We start from the raw sequence: 23031 nt of genomic DNA, 5'->3' as shown, positions 1-23031 counted from the left end.
GAATATAATATCTTCTAGAAGGCTTTTTAAAAGTATTTTTAAATTTCTAGATACACAGTTTATGTGGTGTTTATTTTTGCATGGAATATCAAGATTTCTTTTTTTCAGTTTTCAGCACCGTTTATTGTAAAGACCACCCTTTCTCTGCTGCTCTCCAGTGTTACTTGTGTTGTAAATCATATATGTGAATCTAATCCGGACTCCCTATTTCTCTATCCTTGAGGCAGTACATGTCTTAATTACTCTAGTTAGAGTAATTACTCTAGCTAGACCTGTCTTAATTACTCTAGCTTTATAAAATCTTTTACTGTTTGGTAAAGTAAATCTTGTCAACTTTTTTTTAAATTAATTTTTACTGGAGTATAGTTGATTTACAATGTTGTTAGTTTCTGCTGTACAGCAAAGTGAATCAGTTATACATATACATGTATCTGCTTTTTTTTAGATTATTTTTCCATACAGAGTATTGAGTAGAGTTCCATGTCAACTTGTTTTTCTAAAAGAATTTTTTGGCTATTCTTGGCCCTTTTGCATTTACAGATTTTGGAGTCAACTTGTTAATTTCTCCCAACAGCAACAGGAAGATTGGGATTTTTGTTAGGAAGTGCATTGACTCAATGTGGAACAAACTGACAGCTTTACAATAACAAATCCTTCAATCTGTGAACTTTAGATATTCTTCTATTTATTTATATCTTTAATTTCTATTAATATCTTTATGATTTTCTTTGTAGAGATCTTGCACATCTTTTATTAAATGTATTTGTTGATAATTGATTCTTTTATGTTATAAATGGTATTTCTGAAATTTTATTTTCTTACGGCTTGTTACTAATAATATAGAATTTATTTGCATATTGATTTTGTATATTGATATTGTATCTTAGTAACTTTGCTAAGCTCATTCTTTCTAGTAATTTATATTTTCTAATTAAATAATTATGTTCTCTGCAAATAATGACCATTTTATTTCTTCTTTACAATCATTATACTTTTCTTTTTCCTTGCTTTCTTTGCCTAGAATTCAAATAGAAGGTGAATAATGGGCATCCTTGCCTGTGTCTAATCTTAAAGGGGAAGATTAGACATTTTGTTTAGTATTTTGTATGGGTTTTTGTAGATAGCATTTATTAGAAGAAAGCGGTTCCTTTCTATGCCTAGTTTAAGAATTTTAATCATGAATGGGTAAAAAAAATTTATCAGATATTTTCTCTGCATTTATTGAGATTATATGATGGTATAACTTTTGTCTTTTATCCTACTAAGGTTATGAATCATGTTAATCAATTTTAAAATGTTAATCCAATCTTGTATTCCTGCCGTAAGTCCATCTTGCTCATGATATATTACTCTTTTTATTTATTGGTAGATTTAGCTTGTTAATATTTATTTTGCCATTTGTGTTTATGAGTGAGATTGGCCTGTAATTTTCCTTATGAGGTATTAGTATTAAGATTAAGTTTATGCCATAAAATGAGTTGAGATTTATTTCCTCTTTTTCTGTTATCTGGTAGAATTTCTATAAAATTGGTATTATTTCTTACTTAAATGTTTGGTAAAATTGACCTGTGAAGCCTAGAGTTTTCTTTTTGAAAGTTTCTAATTATCAATTCAATGTTTGCTCTTTTTTTTAATTGAAGTATAGTTGATTTACAGTGTGTGTTAATTTCTGCTGTACAGCAAAATGATTCGGTTATACATATATACATATACATTCTTTTTTATATTCTTTTCCATTATGGTTTAATCATAGGGTATTAAATATAGTTCCGTGTGTTATACAGTAGGACCTTGTTGTCTATCCATTCTGTGTATAATAGTTTGCATCTACGAACCCCAAACTCCTAATCCATCCCTCCCCCACCCCATGTTTCCTGGCTTCTTTTGTTTCTGTTGAAAAGTCAGCTGTTCATCTGATTTATGCTCTTTTGCAAGTAATATGTCTCTTTTCTTTGGTAGACTTTAAATTTTATCTCTCTCCCTTTCAACAATTTTCGTACATTGTGCCTGTGTTAGGTTTTCTTTGTAAATATTCCTTTTTACATGTTCATTTTATAACATTGCTCCTTAATATGTGATTTGATGACCTTTATCAGTTTGGGAAAATTCTTGTCATTACCTCACCAAACATCACTTCTTCCCCATTCGCTCTCTCTCTCTTCTGGGATTTCAGTTGTATTATGTTACATCTTACTGTATCCTTAATGTCCCTTACATGCTCTTCCGTATTTACCTTCCTTTTGACTCTTTATGCATGATTCTCAATATTTTCTTCTACTTTACTAATTTTCTCTTCAGCTATCCCTAATATACTATTTCACCCATCACCTGAGTTCTCAGTTTCATTTATTGTACTTTTTGGTTCTAGATTTTTCATTTGATTCTTTTTTATACATTATAGTTTTCTATAGAAATTCTCAATCGTGTCTTAAGCATATTAGGCAAAATTACTTTAAAGTCTTTCTCTAATACCTCTGTTATCTAGATTCTTTGTGAGTCTTTTCTATTTTTTTTTTTGGTGTTAGTTTCCTAGCGCTGCCATAACAAAGTACCAAAAACTGGGTGGCTTAAAATAATAGAAACTTCTTGTTTCACAGTTCTGGAGGCTGGAAGTTTAAAATGAAGGTGTCACAAGGCCATGCTCCTGAAACCTGTAAGAGAGAATCCTTTGTTGCCTCTTTTTCCTTCTGGTGTTTGCCAGCAATCCTTGGCATCCTTGGCTTGTAGATGCATCGCTTTCATCTCTGCCTCTGTCATCATATGAGATCTTCTTCCTGTGTGTCTCTATCCTCTTCCTATAAGTACACCATTCATATTGAATTAAGGGTCCACCCATCATAACTAATTACATCTACAACCATTCTACTTACAAAGGAAGTTACGTTCTGAGGTAGTGGGGGTTAAAGCTTCAACATATCTTTCTACCGGGACACTTCATTCCGTGGCATGTTGTTTTCCTGTCTTCTTTTTTATTCCATGTTTTTTCATTGTATGCCAGAATATTCTTTATCAAGGGCCAGATATTGTATATGAAAAATTCTAGAGCAAATATAAGAGCTAAAATGTTATCTTCCTCTAGATAGGATTACTTTTGACCACACTAGCAATCCAGATTCACTGTAATCCAGTTACAGGGATTTAGGTGATTTGAAGCTTGACTTTGGACCCTAGATAGGCCAGTCTGTTTCCCCCTTATTGCTAGGATGTTGCCATTCATGGTCTGACATTGCCAGTCTTTGGAAAAGCTTACTTGCAAGTCTGGCCCCCGGCTGGTATCTGGGAACTTAGCTAGTAAACAGTTTTCTACACTGACGTAAAACTTCTTTAGCTGATAAGGAGAGTTCATTGTGCCTACACTGTTTGTATAAACAATATGGCTTATTCTGAACATCTGCTTTCCTTCTGAGAGTCTGGAATTTTGGTATGTGTTAGTCAGAGGGTGCCTACATGATGAGCTCCCAATAAAAACCTTGAGCGCTGAGTCTCTAATAAGCTTCTCTGGTATAAAAAGAAAATGTTGCTGGAGGAATTAAGTGAATATTGTGTGACTCCAATGGGAAAGACCTCTTTTTTTTTAAAATGTGGTAAAATATATGTAATATAAAGTGTACCATTTTAACCATTTTATGGTACAATTTACTGTACATTTTTTAGCGTATGATTTAGTGGTATTAAATACATTCACAATGTTGTTCAACCATCATCACTGTCCATTTCCAGAGCTTTATCATCATCCCAAATAGAAACTCAAGAGAGAACTTTTGAAAATTGCATCTCATTTCCTCTGAACTTCACCCACACTTCTTTTCCTTTTGGTGTTTCTCCTTTTGCTTGTATCCTTTTGCTATAACAAATCTTATACATGACTAGAACTGTATGCTGAGGCTATGAGTCCTTTTAGAGAATCACCAAGCCAGGATCCCAGCTCAGAGCTTGTGTTTATCTAATTCACAGACCCTGAACTCCAGTTTTTGTTCGTCTAATCCTGAGAGACTATTGAAAGCTCTGGTTCATTTCTTAGCTTCTCAGTTGCTTTTTCCACATTAACAGGTACTCCTAAGAGAGAAGCACCCCTAAGTGCCAGGCTTACATCTCTGGGTTTCTTTCTTCCTCTGGTTTGTTGGCTCCTCAATCCCTTTTTCTGGTAGCCACTAACAAATTATGTAATTTAATTAGTCATGATATTTATTGCCTGTCTTTGTCTCTTTTTTTTTTTAACATCTTTATTGGGGTATAATTGCTTTACAATGGTGTGTTAGTTTCTGCTTTATAACAAAGTGAATCAGTTATACATATACATATGTTCCCATATCTCTTCCCTCTTGCGTCTCCCTCCCTCCCGCCCTCCCTATCCCACCCCTCCAGGTGGTCACAAAGCACCGAGCTGATCTCCCTGTGCTATGCAGCTGCTTCCCACTAGGTATCTACCTTACGTTTGGTAGTGTATATATGTCCATGCCTCTCTCTCGCTTTGTCACAGCTCACCCTTCCCCCTCCCCATATCTTCAAGTCCGTTCTCTAGTAGGTTTGTGTCTTTATTCCTGTCTTACCCCTAGGTTCTTCATGACATTTTTTTTTCTTAAATTCCAGGTATATGTGTTAGCATATGGTATTTGTCTTTCTCTTTCTGACTTACTTCACTCTGTATGACAGACTCTAGGTCTATCCACCTCATTACAAGTAGCTCAATTTCGTTTCTTTTTACGGCTGAGTAATATTCCACTGTATATATGTGCCACATCTTCTTTATCCATTCATCCAGTGATGGACACTTAGGTTGCTTCCATGTCCTGGCTATTGTAAATAGAGCTGCAATGAACATTTTGGTACATGACTCTTTTTGAATTATGGTTTTCTCAGGGTATATGCCCAGTAGTGGGATTGCTGGGTCGTATGGTAGTTCTATTTGTAGTTTTTTAAGGAACCTCCTCTTTGTCTCTTTTGTTTATTGATATATCCCAAGCACCTAGAACAGTATCTGGCACACAGAGGTGCTCAATAAGTATTTTTAGAATAAGTGAAGTTGGCTTGGATAATTGATTGAAGGAACAGTAAAAGTCAAGGAGAAGGGAAATGGTAGAAAACAAGCCATAGAACTTATATACTTTATTCTTTTTACTGTCCCTAGATGTATGTAAGACAAACCATTGGGATGCAGGAAGAATATATTATAACTCATTTTTTGTATGAAAAATTAAAAATTTAACATTACTCATATTAAGTATGTGGATTGACAGGTGGTCCTCTCCTTAAAAACAATCAGTGTCATGCTTTAGTAAGCCAAGCAGTGAGGCACTTGTTCCATTTGGATCTATGTATCATTGTGGGTATCTTTTTTTAGCAATGGCAGCTGTTAAAACCTATATAGCAAAATGAATTGAACTTTACAGCCATCCTTCAAATAGTTGTTATTGCACAGAATTAAGCCAAGATTTTTCAAAACAACAAAGCATAGTTAATTATATATTATATTGCATATTATTTTATTCTTTTCAAAAATTTTCATCTGTTTCAATTTCTATTAATAGTTTTTAATGTGTGTTGACTGCTGCTCTAAATAAAAGAGAAAAATAAAGCTCAGAATGATTAACTTACATATAGATACAGACTCCATCAGCGGCAGGATCAGAATTTAGTCACAGTCTTTTAAGTGTTTATAACTTTGCTGTAAACCTAAAAAGGGCTAGGGAAAAATTGGTTGGGGGGGCGGGGAGGTCAGATATAACAAAAATGAAGAACTGTGTGTGTAACAATGTTAATCAGTGTGACTTAAGGCAGATGATTCATTGTGTCTTAGAAACTGGGACCTTAAAATCCTAACCAGAAGATCTCCACGTGCTCATATTCTCTTTCCCATGCAGTCATGCACCATAGTCCTTTCTCAGTTGTGGCCTGTGTTTCCCTCACTCAACCGTTGCTAGCCGCTCCTCCATTTAACTTAAGCATTTCATTGTCAGTTTTCCCTGCCCAGCCCTATGATCTCAGAATTTCAAAGAAACTTAAGACAATCTCTTCTCAGAAATCAAAGTTGGAGACCAGTGCATTAGATCTTTTGGAGAGGACAGTAAAGGTAGAGTTTACATGCATGGTTCAGAGATTCAGATAGAGCATATCTTACGAGACACAAGTGACATAGCATCTCATTTATTTAACTGAAGAGCATATTGGTTTATAGGACTCTAGTTCAGCAATTTTGAACTAGAGTCCTATAGTCTCTTTTTCAGGTAGAATAAACATACTTGTTTTTTGTTTGTCTGCTTTGCTATGAACGTGTTCTCCTGTTCCTTTAGATTGCAGTATTCTTTTTATCCTCTTGCCGCATAAAAACATTAAGATGTATTCCTTAAGGAAAATTCCCAAAGTCATCTTATCACAAGTTCTGTATCTACTTTCCAGTTCTCTAATATATATCAATTTTGTATAGTTGACATACAGGCAGTCCTTCCTTTGCACAATTCTGATACACACAAATTTCAGTTACGAAGGTATTTAACTGTGAGTAATTGCGTAAAGTACAGACGTTACTGCTGACTCTTCAGTCCACAAATCACTACATAAGTAACAAATGCACGTCATGACCAGTGACCAATCATGTCACTTCTTTCAAAGTCTGTCATTGATTGTTCACTGCGCACCTGTTACTGAGTTGATGCACAGGAAGCAAAATGTGTAGTTGTGTTCCCTCCTTGTCTCCCAGTGATAAACTCATGTGATGTTTTACAAAAGTGGATAATCAGAAGAGGGAATTGGCCAACAAAGATTAAAGCACAGCAAAGAAACAAAAGGTGATACTGCTGGAAGTGGAATTTGAATTGAGCATAAATGGAGTTACAGAAGAAATAGCTGACAGTAGAAATGTTGACACTGGTGCAGTTCAGGAGACCAGATATGCCAAAAGAGGAACTTAATGAAGGTGAACTCATAAATGAGGAAAGTGCTTGTGGCATAAAGGATGAAGAAGTGACACTGGCATAATATTTTACATTAAAAGAACTCTTTGAGATATATCATGATATTAAAAGCGCAAAGGCTATCATGTTGGAAGCTGATTCGAGGAGTGTGACCATTCACCACAGCATAGAAAAGGTGCTTGCTCCCTATCGTAAGTTGTACAAGGAGAAGGCGACAAGCACTATTCAGACTGCTCTTAATGAGTTTTTTATAATGAAATAACACTTTAAATCTCAATGTTTTTAATTTACAGTATACTAAATAAAGATTACTTTTTACTGTTTTTTCATTTCTCTATACGTTTATAACTGATGGGGAATTTATAATGTTTTGACCAAAAAAATCTTAAAGGTAATGGAACAGTTTTAATTTTTCCCATTGATTTTTAAAATTGCTTCCATAGTTCTGGCTTATGTGTGGTTATTTTTCTCATCCCATACTGCATGCAGAGTAGGAACTGCCTATGTATATGTGTGTGTGCACGTAAATATGTATGAATGTGTGCATGTATATAAAGCCTTGATTTGTATTATATAACCTTCCCAAACTTGACACACAAAAAATATTTGGATAGCACACTGTGATATACAAAAGAGATTGCTGTGGCTGAGGGATAATGTCCAGGAAGCTCTTGCCATCCCACACCTTGCTCAGCTGCCCCAAGGACTGAGGAGATAAATATCTCAAAGACACATGTATACTCATTTAAGGCCCACAGGTTAAAACGCTCCAATGTTGAGAGAATTGTAGACTCCTTGAGGAGGTGGGCCCTCATAGCACTTAGTATGGTATTCTCTGTATATTTTTTGACCTAACTGTATTTGACATATACTATATAATACATACTTTTCATTGAGATTGCTTTAAAAAGGTAAGAACTGTTAGTGATTTTCCTCAAAGGCACATTTAGTAAATGTCTAAAAATGTTTTATTGTACATGATATTCCCTTTCTACAGTTATTAAACCATTGAAATGTGTCCTTTTTATTAGAAACGTCAGTGTATAATGAGTGTTAGGAATGCAGAGGTGAAACTGAAACTTGGCACAGGAAATGATAAGTAGGCGTGGGAAAAACAGATTTGTTGTAGAAGAAAGGTATCTGGTAAAAATGTTTCTAATTCTTTTTATGAGCACAAAGCAAATGAAAAGGGACTAGATAAGAAAATGCGATATTAAATTATATGCATTTTTTTGTTGCACAATGATTGATTCCAGGTCATGTATTTTGATAACCAAATATTGGAAGCTGAAAAAAATTAAAATCAAAATGTTATTATTTTCAGCATTGTTGAGTATTATACTCTTACGCTATTGATGTATTTAACTGCTGTAATAACATGATTTTTGTCTTGACATGGTTATATAACATTTAACTAAGAGCTGTCTTTTATATCATTTCCTTGGAACATTTCAGGACTTCAGTGTTGTGTCTCAACCTGTTTTGTTGTAGAACATACGCATTACTTTTTAAAATGGAAGTGTAATCTTGAGAGTTTTCTATTTTGTTTTTTGGAATTCTAGAATTAGGTCACGTTTGTAAGAAAGTAAGTCTTTGAGCAGACTTTTGATTTTTTTTTTAAACCATAGGAAATGTTATGGTGTGCTTTAATTTAAAAATAAGCCAGATTTTTTTAAGGTTTATTGAGATATAGTTAACTAATAAAATTTTAAGATATTTAAAGTATACATCATGATGATTTGATATATGTATACATTGTAAAAGGATTCCTCCCATCTAGTTAAATTAACACATCCATCACCTCACATATTTATATTTTTTCTTTTTTGTTTTTTGATGAAAACATTTAAGTTCTACTCTCTTACTAAATTTCAGTTATATAGTACGGTACTATCAACTGTGGTCACCGTGTTATACATTAGATCCTCAAGACTTTATTCATCTTATAGCTGAAAGTTTGTACCCTTTTAGCCCCCAACCCCTGTGAACCACTTTCCTACTTGTTCCTGTGAGTTTGACTTTTTTCCCCAGATTCCTCGTGTAAGTGATACATGCAGTATTTCTCTCTCTCTTTCTGACTTATTTTACTTAGCATAGTGTCCCAAGGTCCATTATGTTGTTGCAAATAGAATTTCCTTTCTTCTTATGGGTGAATAATATTTCATCGTGTGTGTGTGTGTGTGTGTGTGTGTATCACATCTTTATCCATTCATCCATTGATGGACACTTAGGTTATACATGTCTTGGCTGTTGTGAATGAGTAAGCCACATTTTTGTAATCTAAATTTTACCTTAACCCAGACTGTCTTAGAAATTTGTAGAGCATGCCCAAACTATAAATTTGACTTTATCTGCTTGCTTTCAAAATAGGTACATATTTCTCTAAAAATTTAATTTCCATAAAAATGCAACTTTAATAAAAATTAGAAACACCACTATTTTAACAGTTGTTATTCTTAAATTGTGGGCTTAGAGATGATTTTTTTTGCTATGGACATGTGTAAACTTTTCTATGTTAAGCAAATATTTTAGAATTAATACATATTTCTTTTATAATCTGACTTGTAATTCATTTTATTTTATTTTTTCTATAAATTTATTTATTTATTTTTGGCTGCTTTGGGTCTTCGTTGCTGTGCGCAGGCTTTCTCTAGTTGCAGTGAGTGGGGGGTACTCTTCCGTTGTGGTGCACGGGCTTCTCATTGTGGTGGCCTCTCTTTGTTGTGGAGCACAGCCTCTAGGCACGCGGGCTTCAGTATTTGTGGTTCGTGGGCTCAGTAGTTGTAGCTCAGGCTCTAGAGCACAGGCTCAGTAGTTGTGGCACATGGGCTTAGTTGCTCTGCCGCATGTGAGATCTTCCTGGACCAGGGATCGAACCCACATCCCCCTGCGTTGGCAGGCGGATTCTTAACTGCTGTGCCACCAGGAACATCCCTAATGTCATTTTAAAATACATCTTCAGTTAATAAACTTAGTAAAATGTCTATTTCTCCTACTTTTAGAATATAAAGTTACTTTACAATTATTACAGTTTTGTAAAAACATCTTTAAAGAGACTGGATAACTTGGCTTTTTTGTTTTTTAAATACTGCAATTGTTCTCTTTAAGTTTGATCTTTTATTTTAGGACATATTGATACATTTACTTCAAAGCTTTTCCTGCTAGAAGAAATCACCTCAGAAGAATTAAAAGAAAGACTTTCAGCCCTCAAGTAAGAAGCTTTACTTTGTGTTGGGAATTTAAAAACTTAATATGATCACTAATTTTCCTTTATCTGTAAATATTGGTTAAGTTTAAATTATTTATTTTCAAGACTTTTAGTCCTTTTTTACATTGAGGTTCCGCCCTGACCCAGTTTGTGATCCATTTCACATTAATCATTTCCATTTCCAAATTAAATGTACTAGTGATACTAGTATTTCTACTTAAGACAAAGGAGGCTAGAACAACAGAGGAGTCTTCCGTCTTGGTAGTGTATGGAAGCATAAGACTCTTAGCTCTCAGGGATGTATACACTCATTTGGACACCCTAACTTCTAAAAGTTTGTTCTTTTACCAACTGTTACTGTACATCAGATTGAAATGAATTTAATTTGCATCTCACAACTTTCCGGGAAGGACTGGTGGTAGTTTTATCTCCATTTTATATATGAGGAAACTGGAACTTGGAGTGACTTTCCCCAGAGCATACAGCTGAACTAGGGTGACAACCTTGGTAGTTAATATGTTTGATTCACCTTGAAGGATGGGAAATTGTCCTGACTTTTATTACTTCCATAGTTCCAGTTTTGGGGCTTGTCATAGTTTTTGAAGCCTCCAGATTCAAACTTGAATTCTCTGCTTATACTTAAAAACATCTACTTCTATTATAAGGATTGCTTCTTTTGAGGAGTAACTTTTTATTTACATATGTGAATAGAAAAGCTTTTCTGTACATTACTCACTGCCTGCTCTACTTCTTCCAATGAAAACCATTTTTAAATAAATAATAAAGGGAATGAATTTAGGTCTAGAAGAGATACTAAATCAATATATTTCATTTCCCTTTATTCATTTAAAGTACCTCTCAATTTCTCTGGTTACCACCACCATCTCTAAAAGGCAAACTCTTCTGCAGATTAGTTCTATTAAAGGCTTTTTAAACTTTTAATCTTTAAAAAAATTTTAAACTTATAAACTTCTTAAAAAGTTTATAGTTTCAGTGTAAAATATTGATCTCTTTACAGCTGCTCTGACTCACACAAGCCAAATACTTTATGATTTTGAAGAGAGATCAGAAAATGGCAAAAAATATTATAAGTGAATCAAATTAGAAATAAATTTTGGTGTTTTACATTATTTCATCTGTTGTTTTTTTCTGCTATTGAGGATATTTCTCTTCCTGAGGAGCTAAAATTGTTAAGAGTAAGTTTTCTTGTCGCTTAATTTTATATAGATTTCTTCTGTTTAATAGGATATCAAGTTTATTTAACATCCTTCAACACATTCTAAGAAAATTAAGTAGGTAAGTACTTTGGAGGTATTTTGCATTGATATGTCTAATTTTCTTGGGTGAAAATTCATAGAAACTTTGAATATATGTTGTTAGGAATAGATAGAAAATAACCTAGAAATACAGAATGTATTCTACTGTGTCAAAGTTGAAATTGTGAAAGTATAAATAAGTAGGTAATATAATAGTCTCTGGCTTCAATGAGCTTGCAATTACATTTTTCTGTAAGGCTATTGTAATGGTTTCCTATTGCCACTATAACAAATTACCACAAACTTAGTGGCTTTAAATAACACAAATTTATTCTATTATAGTTCTGGAGGTCAAAAATCTGAAATCATTTTCAGTGGACTAAACTTGTATCAACAGGGCTGGCTCCTTGCGGTGGCTCTGAGGAGACAGTTGTTTCCTCACCTTGATTTTCAGCTTCTAGTGGCTACCTGTATTTCTTTTCTTTTTTAATCGAAATATAGTTGGTGTACAGCATTCTGTTAGTTTCAAGTTTACTACATAAACTTGCAAGTGATATGATATTTGCAAACATTGTGAAATGATCACAATAAGTCTAATAACCATCTGTCCCCATACAAAATTATTACAATAATATTGATCATATTCTTTATGCTATGTGTTACATCCCTGTGGCTTATTAGTTTTATAACTGGAGGTTTGTACCTCTTAAATCCTGTTCGCCTATTTCTCCCTACACACACCACCCGCAACCGGCTACCACCCTTTTGTTTCTGTATCTGTAAGTCTATCTTCATTTTGTTTTGTTTGTTTCTTTTGTTTTTCAGATTCCACATATAAGTAAGTCATGTGGTATTTGTCTTTCTCTGACTTATTTCATGTGGCATAATACCCTCTAGATCCATCCATGTTGTTGCAAATGCAAGATTTCATTTTTTATGACTGAGTAATATTCCATTGTATATATATCACATCTTCCTTATCCGTTTATCAATGAACACTTAATTTGCTTCCGTATCTTGGCTATTGTAAATAATACTGCAGTGAACATTGGTGTGCATATATCTTTTCGAATTAATTTTTTTGCATTCTTGTGGTAGATACCCAAGAGTGGAATTGCTGGATCATATGGTAGTTCTATGTTTAATTTTTTGAGGAACCTCCATACTGTTTCCCAAGTGGCTGCACCAATTTATAATTCCTCCAACAGTGTACAATGGTTCCTTTTTCTCCACATCCTTGCCAACACTTGTCTTTTTGATGATAGCCATTCTGACAGGCGTGAGGTGGTATCTCATTGTGGTTTTGATTTGAATTTCCCTGATGATTTAGTGATGTTGGGCATCTGTATGTCTTCTTTGGAGAAATACCTATATATCTTAACTTGTAGCCCCTTACTCCATCTTCAAAGTACATCACTCAAATTTTTGCTTTTATTGTCACATTGCATCCTTAATTTCATTTGCAAAGCCATTGATGGGTAACATTCACAAGTTCTGGAGAGAGGATGTAAACATTCTGGGGGAATATTAGTCAGCCTTCCATAGCTATATTGTGTACATTTTCAAGGTAAGGAAGCAACATAGAGGCTAGTCACTCGGTCCATAGCAAATCTTAGAATATAGATTCTCTACGTGATCATTTGTCAAACCGTTTCATTATACAAACCTTTGCACTCCTTGTCTTACGCCCTTACCAAAAGATAAACTAAAAACAATTCAAGAATTTGAACAAAAGGTCAAAAACCTCAAAGTTCTAACTCTCCTACTTTTTATGCAACTAGATAGATGTCAGTTTCCTTATTTATAAAATGATGGTGTTGAGTTCGGTGATTTTCTAAGTACTCCTCAGTTCTGAGATTCTGTAGTAAGATTTTTGCTTTATATATTCCATTCTTCATGTGAAGTACAATGCTTAAACACGAAATTTGCCAAGTGCTTTTTGAAACTTGAATATCAATATCTTAGCTTATGTATTAGTTTTCAACTGCAGCTGTGACAAATTGCCACAAAATTAGTGTTGACAACAGGAATGTATTATCTTGCAGTTCTGTGAGTCAGGAGGCTAACAGGTCTTCTCAGGCTGAAATCAAGGTGTCATTTTTCTGCCTTCTTTTCTGTAGGCTCTGGGTATGGTCTGTTTCTTTGACTTTTGTATATTCTAGAGGCTACCTGCATTCTTTGGCTTCTGGTGCTCTTCCTTTCCTCCCTTTTCAGACTTTGAAAGGCGAGTTGAGTCCTCCTCATATCACATCACTCTCACCTCTTTCAAAGCCGTTATCTCCCTCTGAGTCTCTTCTGCCTCCCTCTTCTACATTTTAAGGACTCATCGTTACAGTGAGCCCAGGAAAATAATCTAGGAAAACCTTACATTTTAAAATCAGCTGATTAGGAACCTTGATTTCACTTTAATTCCATCTTAATTCCCCTTTACCATGTAATGTAGCATATTCACAGGCTCTAGGGTTTGGGATGTATGTTTTGGGGGGAGGCCGTTACTGAACCTACTGATATTTGTAGCCATCCGTGTACATTGCTGCCCCCATGCAGCACTTTTAAGATATTCTTTCTTGAACTGTCTCATTCTCCATGAATTCTCTCTGTAAACCAAAGCATTCTTCTTTTTTAGTGAAGGAGGTTAAGATATAAAGTTTCACTGATAAAAGCTCAGTGTTTGAAATGTTACTTATTCCCACTGTCACATCAATTATTATTCATTTCTTTATATGGGAATAGAAAATGATTGGGGAAAAAATGCTCTGAGAATAATAGTTCTCTGAACCACTTTTGTCGATACCTATTACTTTTTTGTTTAAAAACAGTAATGAATTAATGAAAAACTTATCAGGTTTGTAGGAAGATCCTTGTAAGTATGACTAGTCCTTATTTTTAATGATAGATTGTGGGAAAGAACTGATATCTTCCATTGTACCTTTGAGCTAGAATGTAAAATCCCCAAAAAAACACAGTATATTAATTGTATCCCTTTAGCTCGTTATGTTGTTAAACTGAATTCCTTAAAGCTTTCTAAAGAGAAAGGGAAAATGTAGATTTGACAGAACTTATTATTGTGACAATAGAGGATCATAATTAAGGGTATGGCTTTTGGTGTTCGACTGCCTGGGTTTATATCCAGGTCCTGCACTCAGAACTTTGGGCAAATTACTTAGCATGTCTGATTTTTTGTTTATCTCAAATATGAGGTTAATAATTAATATTATTCCTTAAAGTTTTGTTTTGGAGAATTTAATGATGAAATGGATATAAACAGTATAGTCGTCGTTAGCTCATGATAAACATTCAGTACCTATTAACTGCTTTGGTTGCTATTATTCTCATGGCCCCTCGTATTGTGATTATTGCACTGACTGTTTCTGCCACTTTATTTTAAACTTCTCAGTATAGTGAATTTGTCACATTCACTTTTCTATCTCTGTTCACCTATTAGTAGACAGAAAGTAGGTACAGTGTTTAATTAATTTAAATGTTGTGTATAGGAATGGTATGTATATGTACTTATGTACTCATATGTGTATGTACTTTTCCATATGTGTTGTCCATGAATTAGAGAATTAGGCAGACTGTCTGTTTCCCATTAAATTTTTGAAATTTTACAATTTAACTGATGTAACAGTGAAAAGAAAATAATTGTATATCCTGAACTTGGAATAAGAACTAAAATGAGTTGCTGAAAAGGCATGAAAATAGTTTAAAAGATTCTTAAATCTTACTTGGTCATAAAAGTGTTTTTAGAGTTGGTATCCCATTCCCCTAATTGTTTTCAATTTTATTAATATATTATGATTAAGGAAGTGCTATTGAATTTGACACAGTGAACCAATGAGTTGAGTTTCCTTGTATGGATTTAGCTTGCAGGAGGGTTCCTACTTGTTGTCTCATGCAGCAGAAGATTCTTCACTCCTGATCTACAAGACCTCTGATGGAAAAGTTACTAGGACAGCGTACAATTTGCATAAAACACATTACAGCCTTCCTGGTGTGCCTTCCAGTCTCTCAGTTCCCTGGGTCCCGTTAGACCCCAGTCTCTTATTACCATATCATATCCATCATGGAAGAATACCTTGTACTTTTCCACCTAAATCACAAGGTCCCACAACACAACAACAAAAGGTAAGATCTTTTTGAAATTAAATGTTTGATTAGGTTGTTTATTATTAATCTGTTTCACTGACTATAAAATATTTCAACCTGATGTCCACATTTGCCATGTTAATCACAACACCATTCTAAAAATAATATCTATAGGAAGTATAGATAAAGTTGTACGCTCTACTGAACCCAGTCATCATGTCAATGGAACTTTTTATTTCTGTAAGGTTTATGAGTCAACTAAAGAAAATTCTATTAGACTCCCCAGTGAGGGCATGGGTAAGGCAACCACATAGTTAAATCCCTATGTGCCTATGAAAAGTAAAGTTATAATTTTTTTGCAAGTTTTATTTATGTATACTGTTTCATTTCATTAAATATTTGAGGCAGTTTGCAGAATACATGCAATAAAATTATGATGATACAATTAAAAATTAATAAGTAGGATATGGGAAAATATAAAAGCAAGTGTTAGTAATTAGTGACTGCAGTGCCTTATTAAAAGTACAATAGGGACTTCCCTGGTAGCACAGTTGTTAAGAATCCACCTGCCAATGCAGGGGACAGGGGTTCGAGCCCTGGTCCGGGAAGATCCCACATGCTGCAGAGCAGCTAAGCCTGTGCGCCACAACTACTGAGCCTGCACTCTAGAGCCTGCGCGCCACAACTGCTGAAGCCCGTGCGCCTAGAGCCCGTGCTCCACAACAAGAGAAGCCACCACAGTGAGAAGCCCGCACACCACAACGAAGAATCATCCCCGGTCGCCGCAACAAAGACCCAATGCAGCCAAAATTAATTAAATAAATAAATAAAATTTTTTAAAGTACAATAAAATGTTAAGATGTAAATTGTGTTTTAACGCTAAGTATTTTATCACTCAATATTTTAGTTATAATTAATGTTATGCTCTTTATAGAATCCTTCCCCAGAAATACCATTTGAATGATATTTCTCTATCTGAAACTTTTGTAAAACCATGGTTTAGAGATACTCTTTACCATGTCACTCATTCTTTATATCATGTAAGAAGTTCCAGTTTGAGTTTAGTTGAAGGAAAAGTTTTATTCTCTACAAGTGAATCTGACTGTTCACTTAGCAATAACACAGTACATTTTCCTTTCCTGCTGCCAAAAATCTTTGAACCAAAATTATTGTCTGAGTTCTCTACTCTTCTCAATATGTTTACCACAGAACATCTATCACGTGTATGTTTTTCACTTCTCCATTCTAATGTTATTACTGAGAGGATCCTTTTAGAAATGACAACTTCTTATACATTCTTAGTTGACTTTGGCCAAGAAAATATATAAATGTGGTTAACTAGTTGGGACAAGTGAAAGAATGGAGAAAGTGAGTTATTAGTATTTTAAGCCATTTTAGCTACAGTTTTTGTTGGCTATTTCCAGTTTAAATTTAATATAAGTAGTGATTTTTATAACCTCCTGAGACAACATTTTCTTAACTTAAAAATAATAATTGAAAACTTTTTTTGAAGAGTTTATGTTATTTCTAAGACAATGATTTTGTTTTAACTTAGAAAAATCTGATGATAGTTTCACCTGTAACATTTAACTGTGTGAGTGGCTTATTCCTCTTTAGTGAAAATGAACAGTTTAATGTCTTGACACAATTCCATGTTTTCAGGATTTGACCACATAAATATAAACAGCTTAATTATGTATATGCTGAGCATTTGTTGATTTGTGTTTTTTTGAAGATATTTCATGCATTCAGTCCAAGGACAAATCGTTAGTGAGATTGTCTAGGACCAGGTTGTTGTACAGCCAAACATTAGGTACAGTAGACAATTAGCTAACTAGTGCTTGGTTTGATGTTTTTTTAAGCCCATGGAAAGTTTTTGGTGATCTCTTACACATCTCCCTACAATCTGGTCCTACATATGTAGGAATTGCCCCCATCTTTCTCCCTTACTTCCTCCTAGCGAGGCCATGGGAATGAGACTTTCTAATCCTACCAAGCTAATAAGCACAGACAGGGATTCCAGCTTTAGCAGCAAAGGAAATGACAAGAGCTTCAGGAAACCCTGGGACGTAAGATCTTATATGGAACAGAAATGATCTACTTATTTCATGATGTAAAAACTCATATGACAGATATCTCTGCCTCTAATACGATTCCTTAGTCCCTAGTCCACTTGAACGCAGATGTCACCTTTGTGTAGTAGTACCTTAAGCACTAATCCTGAGAGATACCCCAGTAAAGCCTGTGTCTGCCTCTTTTTGCATCAAGCAGAGCTTAATAGGAGGATCCCATTTGCTTCCTTTGCTACTCCAGACTTATGATTCTAGTCTTTTTATAATGGCCTTGTGCCTATCCCTTTTCTCCTTCCGCAACTTCTGCTATAAATATGGATCTCTCACACACACACACGCGCACACACACACACACACACACACACTCATGCTCATACACACATACACATATAGGGTCAAAATGCTTGCAATGTGGTAGATATAATTAGTGTGGTCAGTATACTTTTATAGTAAATACCAGTTGAGTGGTGAGTGGTATACATAATCTAAAAATCACAGCAATTTTTTAATCTGTATGTTAAAAAAGTTCTTCAGATTCAGACAGACAGACTGGCAGACTCAAACCCTAACTCAAATTTGTCTTTTCTAACCATCTAATTGTAAACCAAAAAATGCCCCTAAAGAGACAAGATATTAGGTGAGGGTAGCTGGAGTTTGATTCATTCTTAGTGAGCCAGTAGCCTCTTGGGGCAATGCTAGTAATATTTCTGTTGTATAAGGAATATGAGAGAGTGTGATTGGAATTACAATCATTTCCAGGTCTGAAACACACTGGAGAAGATGTGAAGAAATAGAAGGGGGTGCAAGGTCACTAAAGAAAATAGAGGTAGATATGGACAAGTTCTGGGAAAATGGTTTCAGGCTGTACAGCTTTTGTCCTTCTCTGTAATGCCTGGCTTTCTCTATTACCCCATTTAAAAATTTTATACTCTTCCAGCGGCCAAGGGGATGACAGTATTTCCAGACCTCATCTTCAGTGGGACTGCAATTAGCAAGGGATTGCATCCTAAAAATACACTCTTTCTTCCCTAGACTGTGTGAGCTAGAAAGTGGGATTGAGTAGCACCTTGTGCTGAGGAAGAGTAGATATTAAGGTAGAACCAGCACCCCAACAAAGCTTCTTCCCCCTGCTTCCCTTCTTCCTCTTTTCCCATCCTCTGTAATTGCCTTCCAATTTTTCCTTTCCCTTTTTCTTTCTTTCTTTCTTGCTCTTCCAGCCTCTCAACTCAAATCGGGGTCTTTTTTCTTTTCCCTTCGTTTCCCTTTTATTCTTTTTATCCTCCTTTTTTGGACTCTTCTGTTTTTCTTACTCTGTCTCTCTTTCTCCATTTCATAATTTCTTCTCTCTCTTTACCACCTCTGACCTTCTTGTATTTCCTTTCCCTCCCTTCCTATTTTTCATTTCTCCTGCCCTTCAGTTTCATTATTGTAAGCACATTTCTCTAAAGGCCTGTCATTCCTGCATTTTCTCATTTAGCTTTCAAACTTTCCCAAATTTAGCACAAAGTGTGGTTTTCCTCTTCACTTCTCTCCGTTTACCCTGATGTATCTCTTTCCCTGATTGTTATTTGAAAGTTTCGTACTTTAAAACTCTGTCAGGTTAAAGCTTGCTTAGAAGCAGTTAAGTGGCTAGGGATTAAAAATATATAAAGGACCATTTGCAAGGAAATTAGTCCATTTGTAAATAATAGAGTTGACTGTGTTTAAGAACGTTGTAAACATGTTAAGCCATCCTGTTCTTTGCTTCATCTCTTAGGTTGGTGGAACAAGAATGCCTACCCGCAGCCGCAGGAATTCAGTTTCCATGGAAACCAAAAGTCTGCCTGCTCAGCAAGTTGAAAATGAAGGAGTGGCTCCAAGTAAAAGAAAAATAACTTAAGGACTGTACCATGGAAAATGAAGAAAAACCAGTTATCACAACAATCAATTTAGAAAAGTTTGAGGGGAAATATACCTGAAAGATCTGTAGGCAAGAGGAATGTTTTTCTTTTACTGTTCTTGAGAGTTTTTATAGTGCCTTGAAAATACACATTGACTATGTGAAGCAGTGATCCAACTAAAATGGAATGTTGTGCTCTTAACACCTGATGTTTGAGGAGACTCCAGATATGGTTTAACATTATCGTGGCAGGGAAATAAAGAGAGAAGAAAATATTTTTATAGTAGACCTTTTGCAAAAAATTTTAAGTAGGAAAACAATTTGCTTTTGCGAGAGCAATATTTATCATTATGTATTATGTTAATAATTTGAGTTGTATTGCCGGTCTGTTGAGGTTGGCTCAAAAGGTTAAATCTTGCCACTGTCAGAGATAATTTTGAACTACATAAACCTTATTTCTGACCCATTTGACAGTTTTTATATACTACTTTAAAATGATGATTGATGCAGGTTAAAGAAGTTAATATCTTGAAAAACTTGGTGAAATTCCATTCCAGAAGCCAAAAAGGAAAATAAAAAATAAAAAACCCTCTGCCTCTGAAAATTCACAAGTAAGTTAACAGTTTTTTATTGGGCAGTCATCAGTTTAAAAAGAAAAAACTCTTGTGGTGTAACAGGTTCGGTGACGAATGCCTCTATCTCTTGGCACAAATCCTGGCTAAGTGTTGAAATAGGCTACTAAAAGCAAAGAGATGAGTATAGTTTCCAGAAAAATCTCATATTTCAACCAACAAGGCTAATGTGTGGTAAAACGGAAGGTATTTTTCTTCATCTACACTGATTCATTTAAATTTTTCAAGACCGTGGAGATGAATTTGGAAAAAGGCATGATCAATTGATGTTATTATAGTCAATACTAAGAAGGGATGGACTTAAGAAGGGATGGACTTATTTAACTTTTGTATTCCTCTTCTTTAATGTGCACTAAATATGTGCATCTTTTGTAAAATACAAGCTTTGTAATATAGGGCAATATTTGCTGTGTTTTTGGAATTTTTTATGCATTTTATATTAATATAAGAAACTAGTCCTAGAAACCTTCTCAACTGTTATAAATAGCAGTTAAGTATTTTATTTACTACCAAGTTTTGATTTCTTTGGTTGGTTATAAAATTTTTTTTAAATTAATGAGCAATTACTAGTAAAATTGTTTTATGCATTTTAATATATAGTTTCCTCATCCTGCCATTCCCATTTTAAAATATTGAGCTTGGTTTTCAGTGGTCTTGATCTTTTTTAACTTTGTCACATACCCATATTTCCCAGAAATATTCCAGCTGTGAGTTATTTGGCAGTGAACCAAGGGAGAGGCAGGGATTCCCTTGGAATTTGCTCTTTTAAAAAAACTAAACAATGATTGCTTCAGACTTCTGAATACCAGAAAGAGTTGGCTTTCATTTTTTTAGTATACTTTTTACTTAGTAAAATGTGTGATCTTACAGGTGGTTATTTTGAAATTATCTTAGCCATCTATCTGAGTAACCGTGATAATATAAAGCTAGATTTTGTTTTCCACTTGTGCTTTATCAAGCCTCTTTTTTCTAATGTATATTTGATCTTGTCTTGTGTTCTTTTTCTTGATTTTTAGTACTGAGAATGTATAAGCAAGAAAGTGACATTGACAGTATGAGCAAAGATTTAAAAAAAAACAGACTCAATGTTGGCAAGGATGTGATGAGCCTGACCCACTTATATCTCTGAGGTGAAGGTATAAACATTTCATTCAGTAAATGTATGAGCGCATCTGTACTGTATGCCACACAACCTAAAGTAGGTCCTTATGTTTACCCTCTGATAAAATTCTTTTTTCATATATCACAATATTTGTTTATTTAACTTACTGTCTTTCTTCTTGAATAGAATACAAGCTATGCCAGGGTAGGGCATATTTGTTTTGTTCACTAGTGTGTAACAAACACCTAATACAGTGTCTATTGTAGTTGCTCAGTAGATATAAGTTGAATGTAGGAATAAATGAATGTCTAGGTATCGAGGATAGATTTCTTTTTTCCTCAGGAGCTAACATTCTAGTGGAAGACACATGCTGATCTATGTGATAAGTGCCCTGATAAAGTACTATAAGAAAGTCATCTAATCTGGACCTGATAATTAAGGAAGGTTCTGAGATAAACCTTGAGCTGAGTCTTTTAAAAAAGAGTAAGAGTTATAAGGAAAGAATGAAAGATCTTCCACACAGAAAGAAAGCAGCATATGCAAAGGCGAAAGATGGCCAGATTGTAGGCTGTGAACGTGGAGATGAGAGAAAAAGCTATAGGACACGACAGACGTGCCATGCTATGACATTTGAATTTTGTCCTGTGCAATGTGGGAACCAGTAGTGATTTTTTAATAAAAATAAATAACATGATCAGATATATTCTTCAAAAAGTTCTTATTGGCATTAATCTAGAGAATGGAATGGAGCTGGGAAAGACTATAGGGAAGGAGAAAAATTGCAAAGGTATCTTACCAAAATTGAAAAATGGTAAAGGCCCTGAACTAAAGCAATAAGAGTAGGGATGGGGAACTTCCCTGGCAGTCCAGTGGTTAAGACTCGGTGCTTCCACTGCAGGGGGCGCACGTTCAATCCCTGGTCGGGGAACTAAGATCCCACATGCCGTGTGGTGCGGCAAAAACAGAAAAAAAGTAGGGATGGGCTCAAGTGATGGAAGAAAAAAAATGATAACTTGGTGATATAGTTGGTAGGGAGAGTCAAATATGACTTCCAGGTTCCTCATATGGATACTGGGTAAATAACTTACTGAGAAAGTACGAGGAGGAGTGTGATTAGAGTGGGGAGAGAGCTCACTTAAAATGGTCGTTTCCATTCACCACTTGTATTCCTTGGATTCTGGGTCTCGGTGTGCCATTATTGCCTCATAACAAGTTACCCCAAAACTTACTAGTTAAAACTACAAATAATTATTATCTCAGAGTTTCTGTGGGTCAGGAGTCCAGGTGCAGCTTAGCTGGGTGCCTCTGGCTCAAGGCCTCATAAAGTTGCAGTCAAACTGTTGGCTAGGCCTGCAGTCGTCCGAAGGCTTGCGTGGGCCTGGAGCGTCTGCTTCCAAGGAAGCTGTCTCGTGGTAGCAGTGGAAGTTCTCAGTCTCTTGTTGGCTGTTAGCAGGAAACCTCATGCTCACCACATCTACCTCTCTATAGGTCTGCTTGAGTGTCCTCTTGACGTAGCAGCTGCTTACCCCAGAGAGAGCAATCCAAGACAGAGCAAGGAGGAAGCCACAGTGTCTTTTAAGGCCTAGGCCTGGAAGTCAAATACTGTCACTTATGCCATAGTCTCCTTGTTAGAAATAAGTCACTAAGTCCACACTCAGGCTTCACCTCGTGAAGGGAGGAGTATAAAAAGATTTAGTGAACATATTTTTAAACCTTCACAAATGCCATGAACATTTTAGGCATACAGAAGAAATAGGTTTACGGTGGAGAGAAAAAGAGAGGACACTTTTAAAAAATTCCTTATTACCGACATGTTAAATCTGACATAGAGATAGTTGGTGTCAAAGATAGTTGCTCATTTGAGTTTTGAACTCAAGAGAGA

The 23031-nt window shown here is 35.1% G+C and overlaps 1 protein-coding gene across 1 annotated transcript in view; it reads left to right on the top strand.

The window, feature by feature from the left end:
* Nucleotides 1-21183, top strand: part of ICE2 (interactor of little elongation complex ELL subunit 2) — a 67815-nt gene extending 46632 nt beyond the window's left edge. The window contains exons 14-17 of the mRNA XM_060151165.1: nt 10038-10122; nt 11365-11415; nt 15242-15503; nt 19293-21183. Of these exons, the coding sequence (XP_060007148.1) occupies nt 10038-10122; nt 11365-11415; nt 15242-15503; nt 19293-19415 (521 nt within the window). The 3' untranslated portion in view covers nt 19416-21183. The remainder of the gene's footprint in view (nt 1-10037; nt 10123-11364; nt 11416-15241; nt 15504-19292) is intronic.
* Nucleotides 21184-23031: the final 1848 nt, after the last annotated feature.

The sequence above is a fragment of the Lagenorhynchus albirostris genome, chromosome 1 (assembly GCF_949774975.1).
Source record: "Lagenorhynchus albirostris chromosome 1, mLagAlb1.1, whole genome shotgun sequence".
NCBI classification, from domain to species: domain Eukaryota; kingdom Metazoa; phylum Chordata; class Mammalia; order Artiodactyla; family Delphinidae; genus Lagenorhynchus; species Lagenorhynchus albirostris.
This window is presented reverse-complemented; position numbering and strand designations above follow the sequence as displayed.